General features: G+C 36.4%; 1 protein-coding gene across 5 annotated transcripts in view; it reads left to right on the forward strand.

Annotated features, from left to right (window-relative positions):
* Positions 1–17,283, forward strand: part of VPS13B (vacuolar protein sorting 13 homolog B) — a 482,687-nt gene that overhangs the window by 313,710 nt on the left and 151,694 nt on the right. For all 5 annotated transcript variants that reach the window (XM_075705900.1, XM_075705902.1, XM_075705904.1 and 2 more), the window contains 3 exons: positions 1,163–1,366; positions 10,073–10,199; positions 11,905–12,048. In XM_075705900.1, coding sequence (XP_075562015.1) covers positions 1,163–1,366; positions 10,073–10,199; positions 11,905–12,048 — 475 coding nt within the window. The remainder of the gene's footprint in view (positions 1–1,162; positions 1,367–10,072; positions 10,200–11,904; positions 12,049–17,283) is intronic.

Consider the following 17,283-nt stretch of genomic DNA (forward strand, 5'->3'; position numbering starts at 1 on the left):
TTTAATCCTTACTTGGTTTTAGGTTGTTAGCATCAATAATTAAACAAATTGCAGAATTATTAAGTTCTCTGTGGAGACAGCAGTTATATACTAAGTAATGACTCTGACATCAGACAACCACCTAGCATGGAAGAGTTGATTGGATGGCATATGCAAATAAGAAGATGAAACTTCAACTCAGATGTATGAAATCAATAAAAATAGACTACAATTTGATGTGATCATAGATTCAAAGCAAAATGAATTAAGATCCCCTTGCTCCCTTTACTGGCTTGTTCTGAAAAACAGTGATAAGTTCAATTGTGCATTTTTATTATAATACCAAATGAGCTGTGCACATAAAGCTATATTCTTCCCAGCATAGAAAAGGCAAGGTAATTTTTTTGAAGATTAACTAGTGCTTATTAGCAGATGACAAATGGTAGTAGGAGACTCCTCTGATACTGGTCACTGGTAAAACCAAATGGTCTTAGCAGCCTCCACTCATCCAATGGCTCTTGAATGTCTTGCTGAAATTGGGTGTGACGGTTTCCCAGGCTCAGCTCAAGATTGAAATATTTCGTAAAATCAAATGTCGCAGAATTTAGCAGAATCCACAAGTAATGTGGTTCACTCAAAAATGCTTTTTCTCACCTGTCAGAAGAATTTTAATAACAAAGGACTGTACTGAAATTCCATGTTAAAAAGATTGAATTGTTTTTCCATCACCTTGGAATGTTCTTCTTAATTTTTTTTTCTTTAATGAGTTTAAATGGTGGAACAACTGTCTCACAAATAAAGTTCTTAGTAATACTGATACATAGCTGTTCATAGCTGAGGACTTGAATGTGGCATCCTTTATCTATTCAGTCCATATGAGTTAGTCCTGCTTCCCAATAAGGCTGCTCATATGGACCTGATTGAAAGTGCAGTGAAGTCAATAAGTTGATCTTGTATCGACTTTGATGGATCTGGTGAAATTTTGGAATATATTTGCATATTTCCCATTGAATTCCATAAGAAAAGAGGCAGCTGGATACATCTGAAGATCTGGACTTAAAATAATGCTCAGATGTAGTCAAGAATGGCAAACTGATACCTTAATTTTCTATCTTAATGAATGATTTTGATCTTTGTTGCTGAAGGGTTTTTTGGTTTTTTTTTTTTTCCTTTGGCATTACAGGAGAGCACTGAATCTAGGAATACTTCGAGACCCTGGATCAGAGGTTGAAGACAGACAGTATCAAATAGATCTTCAATCTATAAACATTGGTACTGCTCATTGGAATCAGTTGAAACCAGAAAAGGAAAACGGAAAAGGAGGGGTTTTGACGGAGAGTGAAAGAAATTCTCAAAATCCAGCGCTTGAATGGAACATGGCCAGTAGGTAGGAAGTTTTTTTTTAAACTTATTCCTTTCTAGAATTACATAGCACAAACACTGCGGATATCATTCACAGTATATCTGAAATAATTCTGTATTGTTTTTGCTTTACGTTACAAGCATATTTCCATGGAGTTTTGGATTATATACTTGAAATGCATATTACTACTATTGTTACACTTAGACTGTAGTTACCATCTAGTTACTGTGTGCCTTTGGTGCCATTATAAGCTCTTTTCTGAGTGGCTTACTGTATGTCCATAAAAATAACTCCAGTGCTCAGACTTCAGCTTCTCAGTCTACAAGCCATGGGAGGTTTTGGTTTCTTTTTTTTTTTTAACTTCTTTTGTTTGTATTTTTACAAAGCTTGAGTAAAACCAGCTTAGACATTTCTAAGTTAGAGGAGGATAAAGTAGAACATTTCCTATTGGTTCTGAACTGTTTTTTGCACTTCTGTAACTAAAACCAGATGAGTATTGAACATACATATTTCATCTGAGTCTCCCTTACTGTGTATTGTATGATAGCACATGCAAAGCCCCGCCCTCTAGTTAAACAGAGTTGAAAGATAAAGTATGCATACACTTGTGTGGTATTTTAAATTTTAAAGTTTTCAAATATAAAATATAAATTTAAAAAACCCTATAAATAAAATAAAACCCTCTAAATAGTTTTTTTAAATTGGTAATTTGTGAAAATTTGAAATTTTTATTTTAGTTTTAATATACTTTTTTATACTTAAAAACTTATACAGGTGGTTTAAAACTAAATTTTTATGGACTGTGTAGCAGTCAGAGTTCTCTTTTTAAAGTGACAGGAATAAGGTCTGATGGCCAAGAGAAAGCTTTCAAAAGTCATTTTGTGGATTTAGACGCATTTCTGCTAGAAGATGCCTGTTTGCCCACACATTTATCTATTTATTTTCATTTAAAAGTCCTTTATATCCAATTCATGCAAAACCAATCCACTTTTTATAAAATGCATGCATAATTTTATGGTTCCTAAGATAAGATTCCTATCTGATATAGAAAAACAGGTGGAATCATAAGGAAAGGAAAAAATTGAACTATTGCTGGTTTAATTTTCAAAAAAAGGGGAGATGAGAGGACTCTCAAGATTTTTCTGAAAGTGAGGCAAGCTGTAGCAAAAGAATCTATGGGGAGGATGGCACGCAGACTGAGCTTTCTAAGTGATGAATTGATGAAAGACCAAGAGAGCAAATAAGCTCATTCTGGAGGAGTGCGTGCAGGAAAAAGATGTGATCAAGAATAAATTCCAGTTTATCATTTAAAAATAGAGGGCAGGAAAGGCAGATCTAACCAAAGTAATGATAAAACCACAAGGAGTGACAGGAGTACAGATAAAATCTTAACATAGTAATAGTATCTGTTCTTCATTTATAAGATCGCCTGGTTCTTTCCTGTCGTAATGTGTTTTTTTTTTTTTAACTAATATAGACGATTTTTCTTTTAAACTCTTAGCCTTGAAAAAATGTGTATGACCTTCTAGTTGGTCCTTGAAGTTGGGCAAGTTGCCCATGAAGTTCTTTCTTGCAAAACAACATAGGGCCACTAGGATTTCTTGAAAGATAAGATGACACTAATCTCCAGGGGACTTCTAGCGAATTTGTAAGTTAAGCTAACATAGGAAAAAGAGCCACTGAGACACCGGCTTTCCTTTTCCTTCCTGTTGGTGACTAAAATCATATTGCCAGCACACTTGGGTCTGAGCTTTATGGTTATAGATTTGGATAGGAAATTTGGTGGGATTCCTGAAAAGCTATTAAGGTAAGAATAAGGGAAGCAGCTCTTACAGATAATCTGAGTTGTCATTTTTTTATAACTGCTTGGACATTCTTCTTTTCCTCAGCAGACTTCCAAAATAAAATTTTATTAGAATATATTTGACAAATAAGCATGTTTGTTTTGAAATTGCTTTTGAATGAATCTTCTACTTGGGTTTTAATTTAAATCAGTTGTAATTAAGAACATTAGCTTTTTCTTTCTGGTATGCAATAGAGTATTTTAATTCCAGCTTGGATTTGTTTAAAGAGAAAGTCTGTATGAGTGTTTTCTTGTCCTTCTGGCTTAAAATTTTACACATTTGCTATAGTTCTTTTTCAGGGTGTTTGCATTTTTGCATTTTAGTTGGCAGTCGGTTTTGTTGCATCTGGGTTTATTTTATGATCTGTGGAAGTGGTGTGCTGAGAACTGGAAGAACCTGCATTGAACTCTGCCATCCGCTGAGATATTTCCAGCATGCACCAAAAGGGTGGCTGCATGGTGTTTTACACGGTGCTTAGTGTTTTCAGGGTGAAATTTATCTTAAGATTTCCTGCAACTGCCACAGAAGCTTTATTCTTTGACCTATTTGTGGTACTGTTTTCTTTTTAATTCTTTAAGTTTCTTAGACAACGTTTAACCTGGAACATAATGAATGATTTTTACTGAGTTATTTTAGGGTTCATTTCTTTGTTTAGTTTTAATATACTTCTGTTTGTTTTTACTTATTGTTTAGACCCAGTGTTCTGGTTTATTAGGTTCACTGGGTTTTAAGATTCTTTTTTCCCTCATTTTTTAATTCTTAGGTGCTATGTGGTGCAGTATAGAATGAAACTTACATCCCAGTATTTCATTCAGTTACTTTACAGAAAACTTCAGCATAGATACCAGCCATTAATTTTGCATCCCCATTTCCAAAAGCATTACTGTATTTTTTTAAAATAAATTAAATAGTTGTAAAAATTCTGAAATAGATTATATTGTAATTTAGTCTACTGGGTTGAAATTTGGTCTTGTTTTAAAAATTTGCATGAAAATCACATCACTCTAAACATAAGATCTATGGATGTCATACAAATATTTGAAAGCTTTTGACATAATTTATCATTTAAATGCTTTAACAATCTTTACACGGAAAGTAAATCCTTCAAATTTTCCCACCACTTTTTCTGGCATTCAATATTTCTAGTACTTACTATCTCATGGGTTTTAATTTTTTTTAACCTTTACATTGTAATTTGGAAAGCAAGCAGTCTTGCTTTGAGACTAAGTGTTGAATATTTCAAGGTGTTTAGTGTAAAATTCTTCAAGAGGGGCTGTTGTGAAGTGCTGGTGTGATGCCTCCTGTGCCTCTGCAGGTCATTCCAAGAAGAATGGGGGAATTGGAGCACGCTGGTAGGGTGGATGCCCTCTCAGAACAAAATGTCCAAATGCTGTGCTGTACTGAGATTCAGGGATCATAACTCTTCCCATTATGAAATGTTTATACTAAACTGTAGATGTTATAAAAAGCTCCCTAATGGTGTAATACATAAAAAGAATACTGGAAACAGTCAGACAGTTCTAATAAGGTTATGTACAAATGAAACCTGTCCACATTTATTCCCTTTACCAAACAGCATGTGGGGAACTGGGAGTACTTAACCAAAAGAAGTTTTCTTGATTGAAAACTGCTTTTTCAGCTTGCAGATCTCCTCCTCCCTCTCCCTCCTCTCAATGGAAAAAACAACAGCCCTGAAGGAAATAAAGAAATATATCCTCTCTTGAGGCCTTGCCCCCATCCCTGTGCAATGCTTCTACAGCTCCCAGCAGCAACTTCTGCTTCCTGCAGCCTGAATAAACTCTGTTTAAAAAAAAAATTAATCGAGCTTAAAAGCATTACTTCTCTGTGTGGTAATGAATTGAGTGTGGCAATATACTGCATTACAGTTCTGTCCATGGCATACCACCATCTGGAACAGCTCTCTGCGACTCTCATTGAGTACATCAGGGAGCCAATGATCTGTTGTACAAAACTGAACAAAATACCACTCTTGCTTTGCAAGGATCCTCAGAAAGGTTTCCTGCAGATTTTCCTTTGAATAGTTTTCATTTTCATGCTTTTGTGGAAAGTTGAAGTGCAGCTTGCCAAGTTCAAACAAGGAAGACCAGAAAAAAGTGATCAGTAGATCCATGTGTAGGGAAGTAAGGGGGCATTCCCTGTGAATCTTTTGGAATAGAATGCAGTACATTTGTATTCAGTCCTGTATTTCAGTTGCTGTGTTTATTGTACCTGAAATTGTGCTTGTATTCATACTGTGCAAAGCCTTGCTCAGTAACATGGAGTATGTTATTTTCTTTATTAATCCACAGCAATGTTGCACAGCATTCTTAATAAGGTGAAAATTAGCTTTACTGAGGCATAATTATATAACAACAGTTATTCTGTACAGCTAGGTGGTTTACGTTTGTTCATTGTCTAATTTTGGTCATTAGATAGTCCTCAAAATGTTGCTGTGCTATTTTCACTGTCTCGTGATGTGCCTTTGCAACGCCTCAGAGAGCTGAAGGGATGTGAACTGTTCTGCCCACTGGATGGAGGTCTGAGGCATGATGATGTCGTTAGTAGTTAGATATCCTAATACATTTCTGGATCAGGGATTAACCAACATAACATCTTTAGGTTTGCATGCCTCACACTGCTAGAGAACACTGTTTGATTACGTGGCCTATTCCATGCTAATACTTGGTTTTTTGCTTTTTCAAGTCGCAGAATTCTTTGTGAGGATTCATCTCTCTGTAGGTAGTAAACTTACATGGCATAAATGAGCTCTTGATTGTCATTCATGTATTAAATGTATATGTGTTTCTCCCTGACCTGTGTATTTTTTAGGTATATAAGAGCTCAAACTCTAGATTCAGTAAGGTATTATTAAGAAAAAAATTACAATTAAAAACAAGGCAAACATTTCCAAGTTTCAGATCTAGGTTATGTTTAGCTCTTAGTGGCCAGTATCTTCTGTTTGTTTTGATATTTTTTTTTTTCCCCCACATAAGTCAGCCAAGTTATAGTCCTTCTTGTGCATTTTCACAGCTTATCCAGTCTCACATCATCGCACCTCCTTGATTAGTGCAACATCATCTCTTTGGCAGTCCTTCCTCCTCGTATAAATTCAATGTGCTTCTGAGTGGATGTAATCAAATACTGATGATTTGATTTGATGTAATGAAATGTTGTTGCTTTGATTACAAAATTCTGTTCTTCACATCTTTTTTTCTCTTCCCACAACATTTTTTTTTTTGTCATATTAATCATTAGATATGCCTTTGCTTTCAAGGTACTTCTAGACTTCTACGTCTATCCATTTCCTCTTATGCGTCTTCTTTCATTTGCTTTGACGCGTCTACACTCACTGCTCATCAGACCTCAGCATACCAGTTACCAGGGCTGCCGCATTTAATTTTCGAAGAAGCACTTTCTTGCTTGCTTCTAGGTTAACCTGTATGTTATAATGTGGACATTCACAAAGTTATTGCAGTGTCGTTTTCCAAATCCTTAAAAAAACCCCTCATTTCTGTTATACTGTATTATAAAAACTCATGACAGCTTTCAGGTTGCCACTGTACGGATATCATTGCCTATGGTGCTGTTAGTTGTTCCCTTTTACTTCTGTGTCTGCAGGTGTGTTTTTTCTTATACTTAAATTGTAAGCCTTTGAGGACAGAGATCATTTTTGTCCTGTGCTTTCACAATGTGGATCTGTGGTCCATAACCAGAGTTCATGTTATTGTGCAAATATAGCCCAAATTCAGCACTGAGTAAAAGGCATCTCCAGGCCTTATCACAAATGCTTTGCTGCCTTGTTCCTTTGCGTTAGCATATGGTCTTTCAAACGTGCTGTACTTTCAAGTGTAGATGATCAACTGCTTTAACATCTCTAAAAGTACTAGCTTTTCCTTTTTTTTCCAAGACAAATATATAACAGATGCATAAATGAACCATGGAATGAATGTGCTGCAGACATAGAGCCATCATTACGCTCTTCACAATCAAGTTTTTTCATAAGCTCATGTGGCGTACACCTGTGTTAAGTTAACAGTGCACTTAGGTGCAGTGTGGAAGACTTAATAATTCAAAGTGGAATTTGTTTCTTTGTTCCTTTTGTGCTCTTTCTCATATCCTCTCCCTTCATTATTTACTGTGCTCTGTTTGCCTTCTGTTTGTACTTACAATTACTTTTGCTAATACTTGATTTGGCTGAGGTTCAAATTCACCAACTAGAAATGCGGAAAGTAGTAAGTAGAGCCATACAGTGATACCACGTAAGGATGATTTTAAAATAAAATTTAGAAATTGGCAATCAATCTGTATTACCAAAAAAGTCCTTAAGATGCAGTGTACAGGGTGTCTGCTAGAATAACATTTGAAAATTAAGAAATGGGAATATGTATGAGCTGAAAAATAATGTGAACAGTGATTGAAGAGAACCAGTTGTGGGTTTGGGGTTCAACAAATAACTTGCTTTTATAGGTCTGTTTTATATATTGAAATCATACTTACTAGCAGTTTTATGCCCCTTCAAGTGGAAGTTTTCTAACATATAGCTGTGGGTTCTTTCATAGAATTGTTCTGCTACTTGGCTCTTTCATTTTCCTCAAAAACAAAGGCATTTCTTTCTCATCCTATTGTGAAGGGGAAATAGGAATTGGGTAGAAAGCCATCTGGTTTAAATTTAAAATGAAGGTGATGGCAGGGGGAGAAACATTTGTAGAACTGGCAAAATCTAAGACCATTTTCTCAGTTGAAGATGTATGCTAACCACTAACAGGTCTGCTTTTTAGTTTGGGGATCTAATTAGACTAATCTTGCTGTAAAAACCATCATTACAGACCAGCAGAGTGACAGCTGACCAAAATGTTAAAACTTTTAATGTAAGATGGTAGATTTCTCACACTCACTAATTGGCTTGCTCTTAAGCATACTGCATGCTGCTTACGGTCGCATGCAGCCTGCTCAGCAGTGTTTGTGCAGGCCATTCGAAGGAAAAGTTTATTAGACTTGTGCTCAGTAAATACTACCTCTGTGCTCTGTAGCATCTGCTGTTAACTTCTGTATACTGTTGTCCTAAAAAATTTAAAAGTTTTAAGGCCTACCCACATCTGACAGTTTGTATTCCTTATAGATTGCCATGCTTTCTGCATGTTTTGAGGACACTTAATCAAATTGTTAGTAGAATTTGCAGCATCAAAATCGAAATAGTCCGAGCAGTAAATTGTCATCTGTGGATTTTGAATCTTTTGAACTTGACTGAATTATAGCTAAGTTGCGATATCTATTGAATTTCTTTTTGGCCTAACTCTTGGCCTACAAACTGTTGGCATTTGAGGTTTTGTACTTTCCAACAGAATCCATTTCAGAACCGTTACCTTTACTAGACTATGTATATTGATACCTGTTCTTAATCAAGAGGTTTAATTACCTATTCCACATGCAGTCCGGAGATTTCTGCACAGACAGGCATATTAACCATATTGTTTAATGACATCAACATGGATCGCTCCAGCTGATGGTAAGGACTAATTGTCTAATTGCATAGTTCATGTGTCTGGCTCACCTGTGTGTTTTATTTTGATGTCCAAACTGCTGTATCTCAATTACTGGAGATGACAAGATTAAAGGCAATATAGGGATACCTAACTGACATGCAGATATATCTGAAGAGTCCTGTATAGATCTGTTCTCTTCTATATGGCAGTGTAGTTCAGTCTTTTCTTTTATATTGTGATAGATAGTTGCGTAATTCAGTGTATACTTTTAACTTGTGCTGTTTCACAGCTGATCATTTTCTATTTTGTAAGCACAGGAAAACTTACCTTGGACCAATAGCTTTTTGATGATTTTTAAAGTTCTCCTTGGTGAATTGCAGGTATTTAGAATTTCTATAAATGACAATAGGTAAAAAGAATTGTCAAAAAAACTATCTTGATGGAAGGGTTCTCCCAGAAATTTGAACTGTATCCTCTTTTAGGGGCTGAGCACCATCTTGATCTCATTACATTTTTTTCCCTGATCAGAGGCTCTCAGATGGCACTTTGTGGCAATAGTTTATTTGACCTGACCCAGAAGATTCTGGCTATTTGGAATGTGTTGTCATAAGCTATTAGTGATCCATCTGTAACAGGATTGTGCCTCTAGGCTTAGTATTTAGTTAAAGGGAAAAAAAATAAACACCCAGCTGGAAAACAAATGTAATTATCAAGTTTAATGGCACAAATATTCTTGGCAAGCAGACATTGATATTTAGATGAAAAGGTACCAACTAAGAGCAACCAGTGACAGAAGTGGTGGAGGAAGACTGACATCCCTCAATTTTCAAGGCATTTTAAACTCCTTGGGCAATAGTTATTATAAACTTAATGTGCAAGCCCCAGAGTTTCATGGGGTTTGCTAGTTTAATTTTTCATGTCTTTGATTTGTGTGTCAGGTTGTTGGATACAGAATTTTTTCACCACAGAGTTTTAATGCATGAATTTAAATACTATGCAGGCTACAGGACAGCTATTCATAAAGTGAAGGGCATCCACAGGCAAGTTTGAAAAATACTGATAATAAAGTTTGTATCTTTGGTCAAATGATTTTGTATAGTTCATTAAACAGTAGAAGCAGCAATGTCAAATGTCAAACTTGTCTACCTGACAATGGGTTGAAGAGTCAAATATTTAGATGTACTTTTTCTGTGAAATGAAGGTAGAAGTCTGCCTCTAGGACTGGAATTAACATGATTTATAATGATGATATTTAATACTTATTGAGGTAGCAATCAAATGCCAAACTGTTATTGGGGCAGATTTGTGCTACATGCTGGATGTAAAGAAGAATATGAGGTTTTGCCCCTCAACAATTTATAATGTGATTTAATATTATCTTTTTTTTCTTTTTTTTTTTTTAGCATAAGGCGGCATCAGGAGAGGAGAGCAATTTTAACTCCAATTTTAACAGATTTCACAGTTCGAATAACTGCAGCTCCTGCAATTATTTTTACAAAAATTGATGCTGCAGAGAACTTACACCCAGAGGTTAGTACAAAATGTGAACAGAAATAGCATAACTTTTAATATGTGGATAATCTTAATATTTTACTGTTCCACCATTTTAAGTGTCCAGATGTTTTCAAATACAGTGATTGCCAACTGGAAAAAAAAAAAGTCTTAATCACTAGTTGAAATGTCCTTTCTCTACTGGAGAAAGAATTTGTGTATAGCAGTCAATATTAAAGGCAGCCTGTCCAGAGGTAGATAAGCCTGTTTGCAATTCAGAAAATGGGAATCCTTTAATGATTTCCAGCAATATTTTTAAAAGATTGGTGATGGAAGGGTGTTGAGAAGAGGTGCTATAGTACAACATTACAAAACATTGTATTCACAAGCTTCTTATAAAGAAGCCTGAGAATGCAATCTATACACTATCTATAAGAAGAAATTTGAGCTGAGTTCTTTTAGCCAGGTTTTCAAGCCCACAAATTTCCACAAAGCATCCGCCCAACCATTACTGTGCGTACTTCAAGGTATTCCAGATTTAACAATCACTTTCACCAGTCTGTAGGTCAGCTTGTTAATGATTAGTCTGTGAAGAATGTTACACACAAAAGGTATTGGCTTCCTGTTTGGCGTTAGTTTGTAGTTCAAGAATTTAAAACAATTTATGTAGGGGAAATATCAGAAAGTTTTTGTCAGCTCACAAGGAGTATTTCTCCTAACAGCTACCTCCTGGGAAGAGCAAAACTGGTGCAGGAGTGTAAAGGGTATTAGGTGTGTATTGCATCGTGTACTACATGTACATTGTTGGGAAATAGTAGCTAATGGGTATAGAAGGAAAAAATTGACAGCTTCATATTTTGTGTAAAGTGTCATCACAAGGGCAGATGGAAAATTATTTAATGTAAAAAAGTAGAATGCTTAAGGGGTGGCTAGGATGCATAGAAGTTATTCAATTTTACAAAAAAAAAAAAAAATCTCTGAACTTTGCTAATGCTTATGTTCAAGAATTTCAGTGTTTTCTGTGCATACATCCTTCTTGTTATCTATTCCCTGGCTGACATTCATTGATGAAGGGAGAGGTCTAGTTTAGATTGTGAAGAGCTTGAACATTGTGTACCCTTCTCTTCTCATGAGAAGGGGCAGTACTTCTACTTATTAAGCAACCCTTCTGCATTGGTTCTGTTTTTCATCTCTTTATTGCTTGCCAACAGTGGTGAAGAGCTTTATTTTTGTGCTAGATAACACCAATAAAACAGTGGCCATCCAGCTAGCTTTGCCAAGGTATTAACAATGGTTTACAGGCAAAGAGAAATCAATTAGGTTGGTTATCAGTGAGTTCCAACACATGATTTCATTATAAATCAAGCAGAGTTTATGTTCTTTAAAAAAAAAAAAAGTCAATCAGTCTTGGAAGGGAAGGAGAATTCCAGTCATTGCTAGGAAATAAAAAAAAATCTGACAGTCCACTGTTTGATACTACCAAGAGATGGAAACAAGATCTCACACACAAGATGCTTTTCTTGCAAAATTTGTCGTAATAGTTATGCTGTTGAAAGCAAAGCAGAGAATAAGTGGCATCCTTGTTTAGAAGCCTGAGACACCACTTTCTCCTAAAAAGACCTAATTAATACTATATGCAATTTTGAAGCATTAACTACAGCAGAGGATCACAATACAGTTACAGAAGCTGAAAATTATTTCCCCAGTAGCTGTTATCTAGTATTTTCCCTTAATTTCTCCCCAGGAAATTTTGGTGTGTGGTCATTCTTTGGAGGTGAATGTGACGACAAACCTGGATTTCTTCCTCAGTGTGGCTCAAGTACAACTTCTTCAGCAGCTGGTACAAGCCAATGTGGTTGGACTGGAACCTTCCAGTAGCACCACTGAGGTAGGTTTTTCCTGGGTTTGCAGCTGGGTTTTTTTAGCATACCGTAGCTCTGATCAGGTGTTTGCATCATCTAGACAAAATTATATAGGTAAATGAAATACGTGTATTGTTATAGTTTGTTCAGTCAGCTTTAAAATGCATTCTAATGTTGTTCTAACAAAAGGATGTGTTATTCTAACAAGAATATTGTTCAGTAAATTAGACTAAGGTGCTTCTGCAACGTCTCATGTACAAGGAGAATTATCGTACATAAATGATGAAGGAAATAAATTTTTAAGTAGGTTTTTGAGGTTGTTTGGCATTTAACTTTAACTTTTATTGAAGCCTTGGCATCTTCTTACGAGTTCACATACTACACTGTGTGCTTCCTTAAAGCCAGTAAACTATAAAATTTTCACTGTGTCTGGTAACCACTACTCATTAACTATCTTCACTCAAGTCCCTAAGATTCAGTCCACCTCTGAATATTCTCATACTTCTTCAGTAAGAATGGTGATGGGTACATTATGAAGCTCCTTCATCTTCTGAACAATTAATCTCTCCTTTTTTTCTGGAATTTTACAGTGTTCAGCAACTATGTCTTGAATTTGTCATTCTTTATTTCTGGAAGATGATACCTCAGTTTGCACTAAGGGCCAGTCACTAACTGTGACAGACTTGTAAGTTTAAATTATTAAACTTCTGGGCTGATAGAAATAAAGATAGGAAAAAAGAAAGTGAAAACTTTGCCGTAAGAAAAAAGCTATGTATTTCTTCAAAACCAGGAATCTAGGCAGGCTGACAGCATATTTTAAAGACAGTAGAAGTTAATGTGTGACAAGGCACTAATTCCACTGGAATGATTGTTGGATTCATAGAGAAGTCTTCACAAATAAGAAAAAGACTTACGGAGAGAGTTAAAGAGCAAGACACAATCAACTTTTCCTTTCCAAGAATCTAGCTAATGGGAAAGCTGAAGAAACTTTTCTCCTTCCTTTACTGAATTTCACGCATTGAGCATGCAGCTGAGCCTGGGTGGAAGCGGAGAATGCTCTAGAGCAGCCAAACTACTTATATTCCTCTCTCCTCACCCTGTCAAAACCCCAGAAGTTGTTTGTATCCTGCTAATCTAGGCATCACATCATCTGCCCCTCCTTTTTCCCTTCCCAAGGATAGAAGGAAATAAAGGGCGTTGTTTCATTACCATGTTGAAACATGAAAGATGTGGAAAAGAAACACAGGGTATCTTTCTTTTCCTTGGATACTTTGCAGACACAGGGCCTCTTTTGGAGATGAACATTATAAATAAGTATATATGGGAATATCTTCAATAAATAATCTGTGGAGCACTGTTTTCCCATTGTCGGTGGAACGAATAGAATCAGAAGATTTGAATGGGTGCAAAGAATTTTAATTTTGAGATGGCACTGTGCGGAAGTGCTGCTTGACTGGTGTGGACTGTACATATTCAAAAGCAATTTACTACATAATTTCAGAAAGCTTTTTGTAGACTACATCCCAAGATGCCTATTTATTCTTCATTGATATCTCCCTCTCATTATTGAGGTCTCCTGTAACGAGGAATGAGAGTATTTCTGGTTCAAGGTGGTATGTCTTTTCTTTAATAAGTTGTAGAACTATATCTTGATTCACTATACTGAAAATGTAAAATCCAATAGTTGGTTACTTTTTGTCCAGTTCTTTCTTCAGTGTTCTGTAGTCTCATGTGCCTATATGAAGCCACCCCACCCTCTAATATATGCACATTCATTATTATCCTTATGTTTCTCCTTTAATCATCAGAGAGAAACATAATACACATTGTATGCTGCTGTTTTCATCTCAATGAATGAAGTCTGGAGCCTGCATATGGCTATTTGTACTTCATGCCTGCAAATTATTTCATTGCAAGAACCAAAACATAATTTAGGTTGGAAGACACCTCTGGAGTCCATTCTTTTGCTCAAAAGAACACTAATGTCAAAGCTAGATCAGGCTTTTCTTTTTCAGGCTCTAAGGAAGGAGGTTGCTCTCCCTCTCTGGGTAATTGTCCTGTGCTTAACTACGCTCGCTCTGGCAAGGTTTTGTCGTTACAGCCATTCAGAATTTTGCTTGATACAACTTTTAACCATTGTCTCTCAACATTTCAATGTGTATCTCCAAGAATGGTCTGACTTCATCTTGTTCATAACCCTGCTTTAGGTAACTGGAAACAGTAATTTGATACTCCACTACCATCCTTAGCCTTTTCTTTTTCCATCTGAGGAATCCTAGCTCTCTCACCTTCTCCTCATAAATCCTGTGCTTTAACCTGTTAACCCTCTTGATGATCCTCTGCCCACTCAAGTTTGTCAATCTTTTTCTTCTGTTATTGAGCTCAAAGGTAGAGACAGTACTCTAGATGTGGACTCACAAGTGTGTAATAAAAGGAAATGATCTCACCTCTGATCTGCTGGCTGTGCTGTTGTTAATGCTGCCCAGTAAGTGCTTAGCCTTTAACACTACAGGGGCATGCTGCTATCGTGTTCATTTCATTGTCCAACAGGACCCTTGGGTTCTTTTCCGCAAAGCTGTTCTGTAACAGTTGGCCTCCAGCCTGTATTTGGGTTGGGATATTTCCATCTCAGGTGCAGGAGTTTACATTTACCTTTGACCTTCATGAGGTTTCTGTTAAACCATTCCTCCATTTTGTCAATGTCCTCTGAATGGCAGTTCTACCCTCAGTGTGTCAACAACTCTCCCCAGTGTGGTGTCATCTGTGAACTTTCTTTTGTATCATTGCCGAAGTCTTTAAGAAAGACATTAAACGTCATCAAACCTTGAGGAATGTCCCTCTAGTTAGAGTTCAGCTGCACTTTGGAACAGTGGCCAATTACTCTCTGATTTTAGTGGTCCAGTGCGGTTTCTACCCACATTGTAGTCCAGCCATTCAGTTCACACTTGGATCCAACAGTTTGGATACAAGTCTGCTGTGGAAGTCTCTGTCCAAACTTTGCTAAGGTCAAAGTAAACAGCATCCAGTACTCTATCCCCACTATTAATCATTTCGTCACAGGAGGCAGTCAGATTGTACTAAGGCATGATTTGCCTTTTGGCAATATGTGGTGTTTGTTCCCAAAAACTTTTTTGTCCTTCCAATGCCTGGAATTGGCTTCTCTGAAAATGTGTTCTGTCACCTTCCCAGGGTCTACAATGAGGCTGACTTTCACGTATGTTCCCTGGGTCCTCCTCCTTGCTCTTTTTTGAAGATGGGCATGACATTTACTGTTTTCCACACATCAAAGACTCTCCCAGACAACATGTCCTTTCACATATGATAAGGAGAATCCCAGCAGTGGCACTGGCCAGTGCCTCAAATACCTTTGGATATGTTCTGTCTGATATTTTAAGAGAAAAATTGAGCTGAAGTTATCCATCCTCCAAAGGCTTTCCTAAAGTATTGCAAATTACCTAGTCTGTTATGCAGGTCATAGTGATACACAGAACCTGTCCTGTTTCTCTTGCTGCAGTGTTCATCTTGATTTGCATTCAACACAGTCTTATTCAGCAAGACAATTCATAGAAAATAGCTTTAAGATGCTTTTTCCCCCCACAGTGCCTATTTGCTTTGTAGATTTAGAGCTTCTGGTTCGTAGTGTTTGAGGATTTTCACCAATATTTCTATTAGATGCTTAAGCATGAGTAACAGAAGAGTAGGAAGAAACAGAAGAAACTATATTCCCCATGGGAAAGCACAAAATGAAATGGAGAAACCAAGAAATTTTGCATTTCCAAATCAGAATGTATGAAACCTGCCCTCCAAACCTGCCCCAAGATAGCATGGCATTGATTTTTTTTTTTTTTTAAGTTGAAAGGAACAAAATTTTTTTTTTGTAGAAGAGACATTTTTATACATTTTTGAATAAATATTATTTTGGTAGTTGTACATGAATTTACACCACTGAAATGTTTGCATTAAATACTTGTGCAGTTATTTTCAAGGGTATTCAGAACCTATGCACAGACAATGCTTCTCTTCAGGGACTCGTGAATGAATGAGCAACCACACAATAAACAAAAGTATGTAAAAACAGTGCACACGGGCATTCTCTGAATAGGAAAGGGCATAAAGCAATGCCTTGAATGTCTTGAGATAACTGACTATAAATGAAATTTGGTTTATTGATTGTCCTTCTTTCTGCTAGAATAATGAAAAGGTTGAGATACATTCTTGTCAAAGATTTTGTTGAGTATCTGTCAAAAAGTGCACTTCAATACTGAAAAATGAACTGTAACAGAAGCTGTAGGATTCAAGAGTTGCCTAAAAGTAGGAAGAGAACAAGAGTGGTAAATTCTTCATGATTTTTATGCACTGGTGCCACTTTGAAGACACTGCAGATGAAATATTGAAAGAACTCCTAGAAATGCATTTGAATTTTTACAGATCTGACCATGGACCGCTGAAAGTTGCAAAAAATTCTGGGTTTTGAAGGTGTCCAGCTGATTGAAAATTCTGCATTGCTAGTAGGAACTTAGTCTTTTTAAAGAAAAAGCAATCCAGCATATAGAATACACAAAATCATTGTTCAGAATTAGTGAAAAGGTTTAGGGAAATTTAGGGTCTGAAGGTACTGATGAGCACCACGGTTGGGAGACAAAAAGAAAGTTAGACTGGAACTCAGATTATGAATGGAATTTTGTATGACAGTGACTTAAGGGAATGAGTGCATTTGCTTGGCTTTCCTCAGGCACTCCCATTATTACTAATTAAGATAATAATCTCAATTGTGTATCTTTCCTGCAGGCAAGCTGTTCAACCACATTTAAATATGTGGTGTTTCACCTGTTTTCAGGAAGCTGTTTTTACAGTATAAGGTCTTATTTAAAGGAAAAGTCAGTAGCGATGAATTGTATGTCCATCTCATTGTATTTGTAACAGACTCCTGCTAGTGTCTGTTCAAACACAGTTATGCATATGTTTATAATTACTGTTGGTTTGCTTTTTAGCATACAAAGCTTAAGATAGGACAGAATCATGGAATAATTTAGGTTGGAAGGGACCTACAGAGTTTGTATAGTGCAGGCCCCTGCTCACAGCAGGCCTAATTAGATTGGGTTGCTCTGGGGCTTCAATCAAGCCTTGAATAACTGAAAAGACAGAAATCACACAACTATCTGGGCAGCTTAGTTGACTACCCAAATGGTTAAAAAAAAACCCCAAAACAGTCCTAATATCTGACTGGAGTTTGTTGTGTTTCCACCTTGTGTCCTTTGCTT

This window comes from Pelecanus crispus, chromosome 2, assembly GCF_030463565.1.
Source record: "Pelecanus crispus isolate bPelCri1 chromosome 2, bPelCri1.pri, whole genome shotgun sequence".
NCBI classification, from domain to species: domain Eukaryota; kingdom Metazoa; phylum Chordata; class Aves; order Pelecaniformes; family Pelecanidae; genus Pelecanus; species Pelecanus crispus.